The 15,703-nt window shown below is 28.2% G+C and overlaps 1 protein-coding gene and 1 long non-coding RNA gene across 3 annotated transcripts; both read left to right on the plus strand.

The window, feature by feature from the left end:
• The first annotated feature begins 464 nt into the window (after positions 1-464).
• LOC107164100 (putative ubiquitin-conjugating enzyme E2 W-A) lies at positions 465-4,659 on the plus strand. Its single transcript, XM_015511794.2, has 6 exons — positions 465-834; positions 922-1,013; positions 2,873-2,975; positions 3,050-3,205; positions 4,244-4,319; positions 4,435-4,659. Exons 1-6 carry the CDS (start codon positions 811-813, stop codon positions 4,446-4,448), a joined length of 465 nt encoding a protein of 154 aa, XP_015367280.1. The 5' UTR covers positions 465-810; the 3' UTR covers positions 4,449-4,659.
• A 2,829-nt stretch (positions 4,660-7,488) lies between these two features.
• On the plus strand, positions 7,489-15,288 carry LOC149058725 (uncharacterized). Of its 2 annotated transcripts, XR_016190480.1 has the most exons (3): positions 7,494-9,074; positions 11,463-11,568; positions 14,371-15,288. It is a non-coding gene; the product is annotated as an uncharacterized LOC149058725 (long non-coding RNA). The 2 variants fall into 2 exon arrangements; XR_016190479.1 differs by lacking the exon at positions 11,463-11,568 and having other exon boundaries at positions 7,489-9,074.
• Positions 15,289-15,703: the final 415 nt, after the last annotated feature.

The raw sequence follows: 15,703 nt of genomic DNA on the forward strand, positions 1-15,703 counted from the left end.
AATAAATTCACATAATACTGAAGCTGGATTGCATGGCGCCATCTCTCGGCTACCGGTATTTTATATTGCGGGTGCCTTGAATATAATAAAACGCAACCGTGTATACAAGGATTCTTATCACTAGTCGCCCGAGAATATTATTTAGTCCCCTGGCCTGGCTTTGTTATCCTAACTTCACACGGGTTTCAGTTCTATATTTCTATGAACTTTAGAAATTAATATTGAGTAAGTCAGCTAGAGCGCCATGAGCCATGAATGATGAATCAAGATTCAAGAAACTAAAGAAACCACAAATTGTTTTCAGTTTTTATCACGATTATTGTCCGTCGTCAATGGTTATTAATCATTAGGATTAAAACTGTTTTATTGTGGTTTGTTGTTTATTCTTCCATTGTATATTAAAGCAGTCAGCTGGCGTGTCATCAGACACACTATACTATTATTTTAATGATAAGAGACAACAAGACCTTTTGTTGTTTTCCGAAGCGAAATACTAATAGATATTAGATTCGATTTTTTCAAATACATAACTTCTCTACAAATAGAAAATACAGTTTTATAGCACTTTTATTTTTGTGATTATTAATTTTTAAGTTTACGTCGTTTACGACAATTTTCGGTTAAACTTGTATAAACTGTGTTTTTGGGTATTGGCTGTATACTTCATTGCTTTACTCAATGGCCAATATGTGTTCTATGTTCTCTTTGATACAACGACATAATAATTAATTATTGATTACACTATGAGCACTATACAGCTTTAAAAATAATTTAACTTATTATCTTTTCATCATCGTAGATTATTGTGAAATGGCCGGTAAAACTCCGTCCGAAGTATGTATCTGTTTATACATTGTTGTTACAATTATATCTTTTTTATTAAATATAAACAATGTTTAATCATTCTTTGTTTTTACATAGAAAAGACTACATAAAGAATTGATATCGCTCGTTAAAGAACCTCCTCCAGGAATGGTTGTAGATGCTGAACAAGCAGAACAAAATCTGAATGTGTTAGTACAAAATTAATCTTTGCTTGGGTGTTAGCTCGGGTGTTAGTTTAAACAATTTTTATTTTATAATGTATGATATGTGACATAATTATAAATATTTATATTTTATATATCCTGTGATAATATTTTAAGAGTATTTCATATTCGCATATTGTGTATTGTCCCCATCCTAAAAACATACAACATAGGAAATTTGTATTCAGCTGAACTAGTTTTGTGCTCTAAGGGTTAAGGTGGGTTCATACCTAGGATCTAGCAAACGTTAGCAATGTTATTAGACTTATATAAATTGTTATCTTCTTAGTTACGTCTTGTAAATATTATCTATTGTAAATCCAGCAAAGACTTTATTTTAAAAATAAAGTCTATGGAATCCAGATGGATAGAAGAACCTACTATACAATTTCAATATAAGAACATAATCTATTTGTTCTTTAATTTTTTTATGATATTTAAATTCTTAAGCAAATTATAAGTATGCAAGTTATTGTAATTTAAAATTTCTCATAATTCCGTTAAAAAACAGAAATATTATATAAAACTAATGTAAATTCACTTAAATATTTGTAATTAATTGGTTTTAAGTGTTTTAACTATTCATTTTTTTATTTTATTAGTCATTACTTATTTTGATAATTTTGTGGCTATTATGATAATTTATTATTTTAATAATATTTAAACTTTTTCTGTAACCTAAATTTAGATATTATACTATACAAATTATTTAAGACTTGAGTAAGTCTTATCCACATGTAGATCATCGCCAGACATAGTTAGAATTAATTACAATGAATTAAGGTAATTTCACCTAGAAAAAAAAGTTAGGTAGAAAAAATGAATAAGAAATATTATTATTTCAAAAATGTCAATTAAGATTTTTTTAACCCTATATCACACGCATTAAAAATATTCACGAGGTTCCATGCACACAGTGTTTTTGACCGCGTATTAAAATATTTCAATTAAAACTCGATAAATTGAAATAATCATTATTTTGTTGATTTTAAATAATGTTTAAATCAAAAATTTAAAAATTTAAATTTATTAATTTAAAAATTAATAATTTTAAATCACTTTATTGATTATTGACATAATATAAACAAATTAAACTTTGAAGTTACACACAGTATGGCGAACCAATGTCAACTAGTAACAATCTTGCAAGTCTCAATGAAAATAAAATATTCATTTACGTTTTATAGATAGAAAATAACGTCTTATCGGCGATAAGAGATTTAAAAAAAACCCATATTTTGAGTTTTCATAAAATTAAATTGTGTATTAATGTCACATTATTGCACGCACACGGTCTTTTAGACCGTATATTGATAGGTAGTGAACTTTGAACCCTTCTATACAGTGGCGCCGAACACTATGTTAAGGTCGGGCCATGGCCCGACATATTTTGAAAATTTAAGATAGGGCCGCTTCATATTGATCATTTTCTTCAACACGGTATGCCATTTTTTCCGATATTAAGATGTTGGGCCTCTTGAAATATTTTTCGCCCTACTAGATTTTTAGGACTTCGACGCCACTGCTTCTATAGTACAGGCATCAAATCATAAACAGTCAGGAGTTGTATCTTATTTTAGTTTATCATCTAATTAGAAGGTACCTAGATTGAGTTAGGTTAATATTTCGTATTTTTGAAACAATGAACAAAATTCTAAAAGCCCGGTAATTTTGACCGTGAAGCGTGTGCTGTAGGGTTAAATAGGTATAATTTTAAGATTATTTTTGTTTCATAATCAACTGGTTTTAGTGAACCAAATGTTTACATAACTTACCTAGTACGTAGCATATCTTACATATTTTATCTTCCATGTGAAGCTTAAATGTTTAATCTTACTTTTTAGCTGGACTATAAATATGCAAGGTGCAGAAGGTACTATATATGATGGAGAACAATTCCAATTGCAGTTCAAATTTGGTTCCAGTTATCCTTTTGAGTCGCCTGAAGTAAAAAAAAAATTATTTTACTATTTTTATTTTAACTATTTATTTCATGGTACTAATTTTTTTTTTTTTTCGAGGTTACATTTGTCGGCCAAAACATTCCAGTTCATCCACATGTGTATAGTAATGGACATATTTGTTTATCTATTCTTACTGATGATTGGTCACCAGCATTGTCTGTTCAATCTGTTTGTCTTTCAATTATATCTATGCTAAGCAGCTGCAAAGAAAAGGTGATTTCACAAAAATAAATAATAATATAATATTCTGCAAAGTTTTACTAATGTAATATAGATTAGATTGCCTTTTAAATCGGTATATAAATAAGTGAATTCTCAATTGAACACATCATTTTATTGAATAGTGTTTTTTTGCTTTCACACATTACTTATTACCAGATTTGTATGTATATTTTTAAGTGTATGCATTAAAATGAGTTAAGAAATGTGGATACATTTCCCATATAGCTTTAACATTTAATATAATAGAAAATAATATTTTATCTTTTGATTGTTTTTGTTTGAATTACAGTTAAAATAGTACTATTTATCAAAAAACAAAAAGATTCATTATTATTATTTGTATTGATAAAATAAAAAATCTGTTTAAAATGAAGCAAATAACCTGGTTATCTAATCTAGAATAAAATTTTTTACTGAAAACAATTTGAAAAAAAAGCCACTTCTTGTAAATACTTTCAATTAATTTTCTAATGATAATAAGTACTTACTTTTTATTTTTACCACACCATAGTAACTATATTTTCTAATTCCTTGCTTATAATAAAAACAGTGGATTATTTCTAATTTATAGGTATATATTATTGTTATATTGTTATTTTTGCTGCATCATCTATACTTTTCTAATATATAATACAACCGGTGGTGACACACATTACTTGATCTGCTAAAAAATATGGCTGTTTTAATTGAAACAATTGGAAAGATATGAGGTCTTGAATATATTTTTCAATAAATTTAAAGAAGTCTATAGTCGTCAATCAATATGATTCCGAACTAGCCAAATGTCTCTGAATAAGACCCATTAATTCTCATTTCAAACTGAACTATTTTAATTATTACAATCATAAATTAGTTTTTATTGGTATTTCAATTACAATTAATACAATATAAATTCTAAAATTTGTTATATAGAACATATTATATAGTTCTTAATTATTTCAATTTTATTATTACCGCATTATTGTATGTATCATCATATATTATTTTAATGTAAACTACAGCAATAATAATATGTTTTATCATTTACAGAAAAGACCTCCAGACAATAGTTTTTACATAAAAACTTGCAACAAAAATCCAAAAAAAACAAAATGGTGGTATCACGGTAAGTAAATAAAATTACATTCTTAAATGGACCATATTACATTATTATTGTAGTTAATAAACAAAAATTAAGATTTTATATTTAATTATTGTTAATTTTTTCTTTTTCTTTTCAGATGACAAAGTTTGAAGTATTGAACATCCATTATTTTATCTTTTCACTATAATATATTCTCATTTAGTGAAAATTGTGATCTTATTTTATTGCAATTAAATGTACTCACTTTAACAAAATTATTAATTAGACCCAGATCCTGTTGAATGTACATTTGTTCACTATAAATATATATGATAACCTTTCAATTATTATACACACTAATAAATATGTAATGTACCTACTATTATTTTCTTAAATTGAATAATATATCTTAAACAATAATCTGAACCCATATTGCTAATGAAATATACCATGAACAAGGTAAATATATTTGTAAAAATTATGTATTTATAAATATAACAATGGTACATAAAAATATTAAATTGTAAATCATAGAGTAATGGAGTATAAAGTTATTATCCCTATTCATTGGTAATGTATTAATTAAAATAACATAAATCACATATTTTAAATAATTTAACTAAGTGATATGAATACTTGATTTAATATATTGTAATATCTATACTGTCAATGATATTTGTATATAATATTAATTTGTTTATGAATCTCTATGCACTCAATCCAAATATTTATTGTTTTCAAAATGTATTTTGACTTTTGTGTTTACAGTCTTATTTAAAATATTTTAGATTCTGAACGAAGTGATGAATGTATTGATTTTACAATGATGTGTGTTTTTTTTTTTTTTGTGTGTCTGTGTACAACATAACTAGTCGAAATAATGCTTCAATTTCAAACTTTGGGGGTGGTTTCCGATGTAAAAGTGAATATCCTTGGTGCATTATAGAGGTCAAAAGTAAACATTTTCCAACAGTTTTCAAAAAAGTCGAGAAAAACAAAAAAAAAATGACAGAAAAACGGGAATTTTTACGCAAAACCAGTTTTCGACCAAATCGATTTTTTATATGGTTGTAATGCAAAAACTAATCACTGTAAATACTTGAAATTTTCACCAAATGTTTATCTTAGTGTTATCAGCTATATACAGTTTAATTTTTCAAATTATCTTAGATAGAAATTCATAAAAGTTTTTCTTTTTAGATCAAAGATTTGAAAATGAAATACAAGGCTCCTAACACATTGTAACAATAGCAGTTGAAAAATAAAAGAAATATATATGCATAATTTTTTTTTTAAAGCATGCAAAGTTTGAATTTTGACAAAATACGTAAAAATCACAAAAATTCGAAAATTATTTTAAACTAGAAATTCATAAAAGTTTTTCTTTTTAATTCTAAGATTTGAAAATTTAATATAAGACTACTAACATATTTTTACAATAGCAGTTGCAAAATAAAAGAAATACATAGTCACAATTTATTTTTTACATGCATTCGAATTTTAATTTTGACAAAATACGTAAAAATCACGAAAATTTGCAAATTATTTTAAACTAGAAATTCTTAAAAATTTTCTTTTAAATCTAAGATTTGAAAATTTTTAATAATCTATAATATACCCTAGACAGATAAACCATCTCCGTTCAGAATCGTTTTTCGTATACAATGATAACCTATCATTGCATTCAAATTTAACCCACCCTAGTCAGAGGTCCACCCCACCCCCTAATGTACAGCAGAGCGATACCCACTTACCCAATTTTTTTTTAATTTGCTTATCTACTATATTTAAAAGATTCAACTTAAACTACTAATAGCATAAACTTTATTATTTTGTTTTTGCTTGCTACAAAAATTTCAATTTTTCTTTTTCTGTAACATACTACTGTACCTAGTACTGTTAAGGAACTTGAACAATAAATGTGCAGCAGCTTTTAGCCACCACAAATTTAAATGATTAAGACTCATTGATTGCTTATAAAGTTATAAATAAGGCGGTCAGAATAACAGAAAATTCTCATCTTGCAATTCTAAATAAAATTAAAAATAAAATTAACATGAAAAAACTATAGTTACAATTATTTTCTATCATAACATTTTTCCTTTATAAGTACTCAAACCTTTCGTAACGATAACAATGTTCCTGGTGAGTGGTGAAGTCGACATATCGGTTCCAAGTGGTTCCACTTTTTCTGCAAGGCTGAAATCTATGATTGTATCGACAGTCACCACCGTAGTGTTTTGAGTTGAATCACTATTTTTTTGCACACTGCACAGGTATTTATTAAATTTGATATTTTTCATCAAGTAGGAACTATTTTTTAATTATTTAGAATTTAGACCAATAGGTAAGCAGAAGGGAAAAAATAGAATTTCAATTTTGAAAAAATATTTGAAATTGTCTGCTATTATCTTTGTACTGTAGAAAATATATGTATTTTAGTAACAAAATTAAAAGTGAATACTACTTATTAAACAATACAACAAATCGAAAATCCATTCCCTGTATAACCTAGAAAAGAGAATATTGAATTAGGAATTTAAATATGTTTTAAAATCGAGCTTTTAGTACAAGACGAATTTTTCTTCTATTTGATGGGACTTTCATATTGTAACTTTTTGGTCGCAAAATATATAGTGACGTATGATCGGCGACTGCGTGTATGTCCGTTATGAATTTTAAAGAATCTTAGTCTAGTTTATCTTTAACTAGCTGATCCCAGTGCACTTCATTATACCTTTGAAAAATACCAACTTTATATAATGCAAAATTTATGTTTGATTCGTATAAGACATGTTTAAAACTTTCAGTGGCAAATTCCTGTAGATTTACTCCATCTTAATCTCCATTAAAGATTTTTAATACAGTCGTATAAAACACAGGACTAAAATTATGTTCAAATGTTCAATTGTAATATTTTCTTGCATTTTTAGCTTTGTGAAGGTGAAATAGTTTTAAAAAATGGTGCCTTATAACAAGTTACTAATTTCTTATTCATCCCTACTAAATTTTATAACCAACATCAATAGTTATTACTGATATTATATCTATTATTTCTATAAAATAATTTCAAATTTGCAATATAAAATTTAAGGCTACTTACTTATCAAGATAAAATATAGCCTATAGATCTATGGGAGAATGTAGCTTCCAGATGTTTAAAAAAAATGTTTTTTATTATTTATTATTTTTTTAATTAATGTAGGGTCGGTTAAGTAGTTCCAGAGATTTAACCGAACAAACAGACAGTTTTCCTTCTTTATATTTTATAATACTTTTAACCCTTATAGGGGTTGAATTTCGAAAATATATTTAACCTATGACACTAAAAGAATAAGTAAAAGATACTAAAAGAATTTTAAAAATCGGTTCAAAAGATCCAGAGATTACAACCTCACAAACTTTACGTCTATATAATAATAGTGCCTATATATATTTAATACCTTGGGTTACATAATTAGAGTTTTAGTAAGATTCCCTATTTAAAAAAAATATAATATAGGCTATATAGTCACCCGGGGATAGGGACATAGTGTTACTTTCCAACGGAGAAAAAACTTTTCAAATCGATCCAGTAGTTTCGGAGTCTATATTCAATGCAAACAATTAAATCCTTCCTCTTTATAATATTACTATATTAGTAAGATTATATAAAGCATTGAGGAAACTTACGAACACTATTGATCAGTCACTGAAAACTTAGTTGCACATCAATCACATTGAAAATAAACATCCCCTAGATCCTATCCTTTAAAAATGATTTAGTTTTTATAAAAACCTTTAGGGTTAAATGCATCGAAAATTTTGAATCATTTACTGTTAAAGTCATCAGAGGTTTCCAGACTTTTTTGTGATTTAAATCTAAGATGTATACTGTGGCATCGCGGGCTAAATTTTGAAAATGTACCAAATGAACAACAGATAAGATTTATTCAGAAAAATGAATAATCATTGATCTTTTATTTTTATAATTCCTAATTTGTTTTATCGTGATACTTTATATTGAGTTATTATTTTTATTTCAATTCTAGCAATAAATAACATAATATATTGTCATTTGTCAGCCCAATGTTTGCTACCTATTGTTCAATTCTATGAGATCCTTAACAAATATTAAATGGGTATTATTCGCACGAACGTCTCCAGATAGGATATTCAGGAGCCAATTCAATAGTAGCCGTTCATGTAGGTACCTACCTTTCTACTTCGATATAATATTTGAATCGATCTTTTTAATAGAAGTATTAGAACCCACTGGACAGTGGGCACCTAACCTAAATACCTTTTAGTTCATATTATAGATATAATAATCACATAGATTCTGTTTGCGGTATTTATGAATAATATTAAAATAGTTGATAGTACCTAAATAGTAATTCCCTTCGAGGTCACCACTCTACCTCACGATTCGCGACACACCGACCGACCCATATCTACACACAAGCGTGTTCAACAATAATTATCAACTCTAGTTTTATCGCAATAAGGCAATAACCATTTTCATATAGGCACTTATGTGCATATCATTCATATTATAATTTATATTGTATTATTAAGTACACTATAAAACTATCGTAAGCGACACGAATCGCATAGTGTCGTTTGATCTGTTAGTGTAAATCGCTTGGTAAAAATTTATTCATTGTCATAAATCATATTATTATTGACAAATCATATAGGTACCCGCGATGTGTTTTTATAGGTATATTATTATTGTGCATTCTATAAAATATAGCATAGGTACAGGTTGCGGCTAACCAGTTAACACAGTTAACAGTGTTAACACGCTGTCACATTGTAAGTACGTTACCTATACATGAATTATATAATAATAATTATTATTTGAATCAATCAGCGGTGTATCAAAGGAGTCCAAATTTTTTAACACGTAAAAAGTATATAAAAAGGAGGGTAATTCGTGGATGTCGCTCTGCTGTACAGTAGGTTACAAGTGGGTTACTGTAATGGATGGAATTAAATTTGAATCCAATGATATTATATCATTGTACCTATACGAAAAACGATTCTGAGCGAAGACGGTTTATCTGTCTAGAATATATTATAGATTATTAAAAATTTTCAAATCTTAGATTTAAAAAGAAAATTTTTTATGAATTTCTAGTTTAAAATAACTTGCGAATTTTCGTGATTTTCAAGATTTTCGTGATTTTTACACATGTAGTCAAAATTCAAACTTTGAATGCTTATATATAAAAAAAAATTGTGACTATGAATTTATTTTATTTTTCAACTGCTATTGTAACAATATGTTGCCTTGTATTAAATTTTCAAGCTTTTCTGTCTAACAAATAAATTTTTATCGATATTAATTTAAAAAAACTAATAATGATCGAACATTTTAAATGCCTATGAATAGTTCAACTTAAGTCGAAAATTTTTGAAAATTGCATAGTGGATAGAATATATTTATATAAACATTCGGTGAAAATTTCATGTATCTGGTCATTTGTTTTAAAGTTACATCAAAAACCAAAAACGATTTTGTCGAAAAATTAGTGTGAGTAAAATTTCCCATTTTTCCCTTAATTTTTAGTTTGTTTTTCTCGATTATTTAGAAAAGTATTAAGAATTTTTTACTTTTGACCCTTCAAAGTATCAGCTAGATTCACTTTCTGATCGATCGAGGTACTGAAGTCAAAAATCGAAGCATTTTTACTGCCCCAAAACGTGGTGACAGACAAAAAAAAACACACACACATCATGGTATAATCATTAATCAATACATTCATCGCTCCGCTCAGAATCTAAAACTACACATGATGTATTGTCACATTATGTTTGATATTTTATGATGTATAAAAACGACGTCAACCGTATTATACAATCAGCAGTTTGCACCTTTTTGAGAATTTTGAATTTTATTAATGAGGAGCGAGATGTCCTTGAACCCTTAGGTAAGCCCCCGGAGCGAAGAGCCTATTGCTGTGTCTCATATTATTTACATCATTTTTGTATTACTATTATAATATTTTATACCAAGTTCTTTCTGACAATAAAATTATTCAATTATTACCTTCATGTACAAGATATGTATTTGCTTGGATCATTATCATCGTTATTTTTATTTATATTTATATTAAACTTGATTTTCATTTCCCCCAATTCTATTTTCACCTACCCGTCTAAATTATAGTTTTTATAAACAGTTTGAGTTCCCCAGGGGCTACCAAGAGGAAAATTGTTAATAAATGTAAGTTAAAAGATTCACAATAATCGTTGTTTTAAATATTATATATACTTGCACTGAAATTGATCCACAATGTTTGAGGGGAAACATACCATTTTCGGAGATATTATAATTGTTGAGATTCAATACGCTGACCCGTTTGGTATTATAGACATAAAATATTCGATAAATGATTCTGAAACTTCTCAAGGATCTAAAAGTTTTAATCCGAATGTAGTGTTCTTCCACCCGTGTTTAATGTGTTCTTTACATTCTGTACTGACTGTACTAAATACTGACTATTTAATTTTACGATAGGTACCACGCTTGAGTTAAATGGAAACGGCAACCAATAAGTTTTGTTGAAATCCATAGGTGCCCAGGCACGACCCGTGATTTTTCATGGGCCGAAGCGCCCTATTCCTTTATTTACCAAAACCACCAAATTCATTCAATTTTAGATAGTTTTTTTAAAGCGGATTTGAAAAGAATTGAATAATTCACTATGTTTACTCTGTAGTTGAAAGTTTGTGTACACTATACAGTATGGTGTATAGACATATTATTTGACTAGTATTCAAATTGTTTTTATAGTTTGTTTATAAAATTAATGCATAATATTATAATATATATATTATTTAATAAACTAAGAATAATAATGTGGTAAAGACGGTTATCTTATTATTGGAATAATTGAATATGAGTTTACGTAGGGTTTTTTCCCTACGCAAATAAGCAAATAATATAATTTTTTTTTTCTAAAATAGTTCAATAAAAACAATAAATAACCATTATACACCAATCCTTTGGTAACAGGTAAATTATATCTGTGATACAATCACCACAGATATACGAGTAATATACATGTAACAGACGAATTTCTCTCTAAGGACATAATAAAATACTTTTATGATTTCTACTATTTCTAGATCTGTAATTCATAATCATGATATTTGTTATATTTTATTCTAATTTACTAGTACTATTGTATTTTTTAGATACTGAGTGGAGTGAGGAATGTATTGATTTTACCATGATGTGTGTATATTTCTTGACATTCAACAGGCCTTTGACCGTGTATGGTACGAAGGACTGCTATACAAGGTAAAGAAATTTTTGCCCTCAACTTGCTATACGCTATTTAAGCCATATCTAACGTTTTCTAACTAATCATTTTAAATCTGCATACTCCAATGTTGCAAACATCAGCGCTGATGTTTTACAGGGAGGCATCCTTTCCTCAATACTGTATAACTTATCAACCAACCTCCGCCAACACCATTGTGGCAGACTATGCAGATGACAGACTTATCGTATCTATAAATGAAAACCCTATTGTAGCATCGCTAAATTTACAAAATCATCTTTCCCTTATGGAAACCGGAAACAAAAAATGAAGGATTAAGGTAAATCAAATCAAATATAATCACACAAATTTTACCCTTAAGCTAGGACACTGTCCGCCAGTCACTCTCTATAGTACTAAAATTCCGTCTACTCCATCAACAGTAAATTTACTAGATATTTAAATATCTTGACTTAACCTTTGACCGTAGACTAACATGGACCCAACATACACGTGTAAAAAGACTTCAACTAAATCTGCGACTTCGTAAGCTTAAATCTTTACTAGTCAATAACAAACTCACGAACCTCAATATAAAACTTATTAGTTATTACAAAAGATTCCATAATCGGCTTGCAACTCATCCCAATCCTTTAATTCAAGATCTTTCGGCAAATGTTGTTCCGGGTAATCCTCCAAGGTGTTTAAAACGTAACTGGTGTAGAGATATGCTAACTTAATATTATATGTTCGATTTTTTTGGTAGATGTGTCAGTATCATCTATGCAGAATGTATCTCATTTAATTACGAAGGAATGCTTTCGTGCCCGATGTATAAATTGATGAACAACTGAAGCGTCATCGACCATAAAAATTGAAACACTGTTATTTTATTGGATTTCTTTAAAATTATTTTTGAGGTCTTTCAAGAATATACCTAACTTATTGTTTTTCGCTTAGAATCAGCCCCAGATTTTGTCTATCAGTATTTGTCATTTGAACATAGCCCATTTCAATTATTTCCTACAGTATAAGTAAATTAATACGCGTACCTATTTAGTTTGAAAATATTGAAGAAAAAGTAAAGTTAAAATAAATACAATTTTCAATATAACTATTTAATTTAACTGATATTACAAAATTGTCGTAATTAACATTTAACATAAGCAGTTGAGGTTGGTACCTTAAATTAGTAAAACTTTTGATTAAACAGCGATACCATGAAATATTTGTCTAAACCGATTTGTACGAAAAAATAAATTTGAATCCATCAATTACAATAATTTTTTACCACGTTTATTAGTTTGTAATTTTCTTTACAAAAATAATTGTATACATTTCAATTTTGTATTCAATAATAATTATTTGCGATTTATGCGGCTGCTAGGTTATCGTAGTAATACTAGTAATTTTGCCGTCGTTGTTACAGTACTCACAGATCTGATCACAAAACTTCGATCCCTATAAAACAAACACTATATATAAATATATATATATATACACGTGATAATATGATATAGGTTAGATCGATTTATATTTATCCATAAAAATCCCTACCTATTATAAAATAGGTATACGAAACTTTACCAATTCTATTAATAGCTGAGCTACCTCTACACATCACGCGGCACGAGCAATTCATTCAGGTCGGTTGGTTCAGTATAAGTGATAGCGACATTTTATTAAGTCTTAATACCATGTTGGTATTGCAAAATATAGTCTCAAAAGATATAAAATCTAGGTACTCGAAACTATTTACAATTAGTCAACTCTGAGCTTAATTTTTCTTATCTCTATAATGCAGGTATTTATATGATTACATTTCTCTCTGTCTACACCTATACATTAATACATAATGTACTTCGACATCGAGTTATTGTATAACTTTATATAATATTATATAGATTGTATATTATATTGTTTTTATTAATATATATATATAAGAATAATTTTAGAATATATAAGGATATTATATAGTAGTAGATCTTATATATTATAGTAATATATTAATATATTTTAATAAGGTTTTTAAATTGTATTTATTGTACATTTGTAGTTTGTGCCATTGTACCTATATAGTAGGTACAAATGTAATATACTAATATACACATCTTTCCATCTTTGGGTATTCATTTTTATGTTATCATATGACATATTATATATTTGAGACCATACGAATGTTTACGATTATAAATTAATAAAAAGATATCTATAAGACACTAAACAGTGTTTACTATTAAAGAAATGGTCACAAAAAGCTATAGATTTGATGAAGTCACATCACATAAATTGTGTAATAAGCATGAATCTATTGGATAGTGGATTGTGGATACATTAGGTAGGTGCCTACTATAATGGCGTATATAGAAGGATTTTGGGCTTCAATCACCTCCCCCCCCCCCTTAAATTAAATTCTATACACGCAACTGGTACCTATTACCTATATATATATGAAATTTTTTAATTTAGTATTAGGTGTTAAATTTAGAATAATGTTATGTGATGTTAATCACAATATAAATCACAATTATATTTTATTTTTTAAATATTAAAACATGTTTTATGTGAATGTATATCAAACTTTATCAAAAAAAACAACTTTTGGGTTAAAACCCAAGTTATGATTCTTTTTTTTTAGCTTTCAGTCAGAGACTATAACAGCTCAACGTTTATAAAGAGTTATAACTTACATATTTAAACAATGTAGTGTAGCCAAAATGACCACGAATATTAGTTTAACATTTATAGTACCTAGTTACCTAGGTATTTTTTTAGAAAAGAAATAATTTTACATTTTGAAATATTCTTGTTCATAAATGTTTTACGAACAATCATTTCAGCGCATTACAGACACCGAGACACCACAGTATGACACGCAAGTTAGCACGTAGTTGCTTTTTTGGGTTGCTAACGGCACTCAGGTTCTCCTGGCTGGGATCGGTATTTTTCTTTAGCAAAGTATTCGTGTGCGAGCTGCTTTTAATCTGGACCGAGACGTTTATGATCTTCGCCTGGTTCGCCCGTGTTTTCATCGATCTCTATTGCCGCCACCATCCTATAAGAGTCGATCGTGATGTGCCGGAAAAGGTGATATGGTTTTCGTCAGCAGCCATCCTTCTCATCATTATCTTGATCGCCCTGAGCATCTTCTGTCTCACAGCGTTCACTTTACTGAAATGCATAAAAGACATCACGCTCTGGGTCAACTTGCTAAGAACCATCACGATCTTGGCCTTCAAATACTGTTGGGCCCTGATATCATTTGCCACCACAGCTATGGTTGTTGCACACTCAATGTACGTGTACCGAATCGTTGCGTGCTCAATTCGCCGTATCCTTCGGGCCTCCACGCTCTGGTTTGAATCCGCCGCAGATCAGCACTTAACGGCCAATATCCTAATTCGCCATAGCATTTTCGCTTACGTAATTGTATGGGCCACCGATATGTTTTCCTTAATTTATATACTGGGATTAGTGATCATGGTCACCTATATAATAATTAATAATTTAAGCACCAGTCGCTAACGCCAAGTACCTATATCCCGTTATTAATAGGAGCTTCGTTCTCGGTCACTGTGTATACTTTACGTGCATATTGTTTTTCTGACTGTCATTAAAAACTATAGTTAAATACTTAAATATTTAGGTTTTATATACATCTTTGATTGAATAGATAAGAATCGATGATATTATGTAATTGCACATAATTTATTTTTGTTGAATATGTTTACAAAATAAATTAAATTTTTTAACACGCATATTGTTGTATTATAGATTTTAAGGTAGGCACCTATAACTATAAAAAAATTAAGCTGTTTGTCGATTATCGAACAAAATAGCAATTGTAATTTTTATGATGTAAATTATTGAAATACATAATTTGTAATGATAAAGAGATTACCTAAATTTCATTTACCTATCTACTTACCCTACAGAATATCGACTATTATCTTTATTCACTATAAAATCGATGATATAAGACCGTAAAAAGCATATGCTGTCCTCGTGCATTTAAACCTACCTTTCTTTTATACAAGAACTATTAGTTATAACCATTAACTACTAATATAGTAAGGTATTAATAACGAGCTCCAGGTGGCAGGTTACCAAAGTTTAAAATGTATACCTATCTAAAAATTCAATTCAATTGAATTAATGAAAAAAACATTAAGA

Source organism: Diuraphis noxia, unplaced genomic scaffold (assembly GCF_037042655.1).
Source record: "Diuraphis noxia isolate RWA-SAM2 unplaced genomic scaffold, SU_Dnox_SAM2 contig0002, whole genome shotgun sequence".
Classification (NCBI taxonomy): domain Eukaryota; kingdom Metazoa; phylum Arthropoda; class Insecta; order Hemiptera; family Aphididae; genus Diuraphis; species Diuraphis noxia.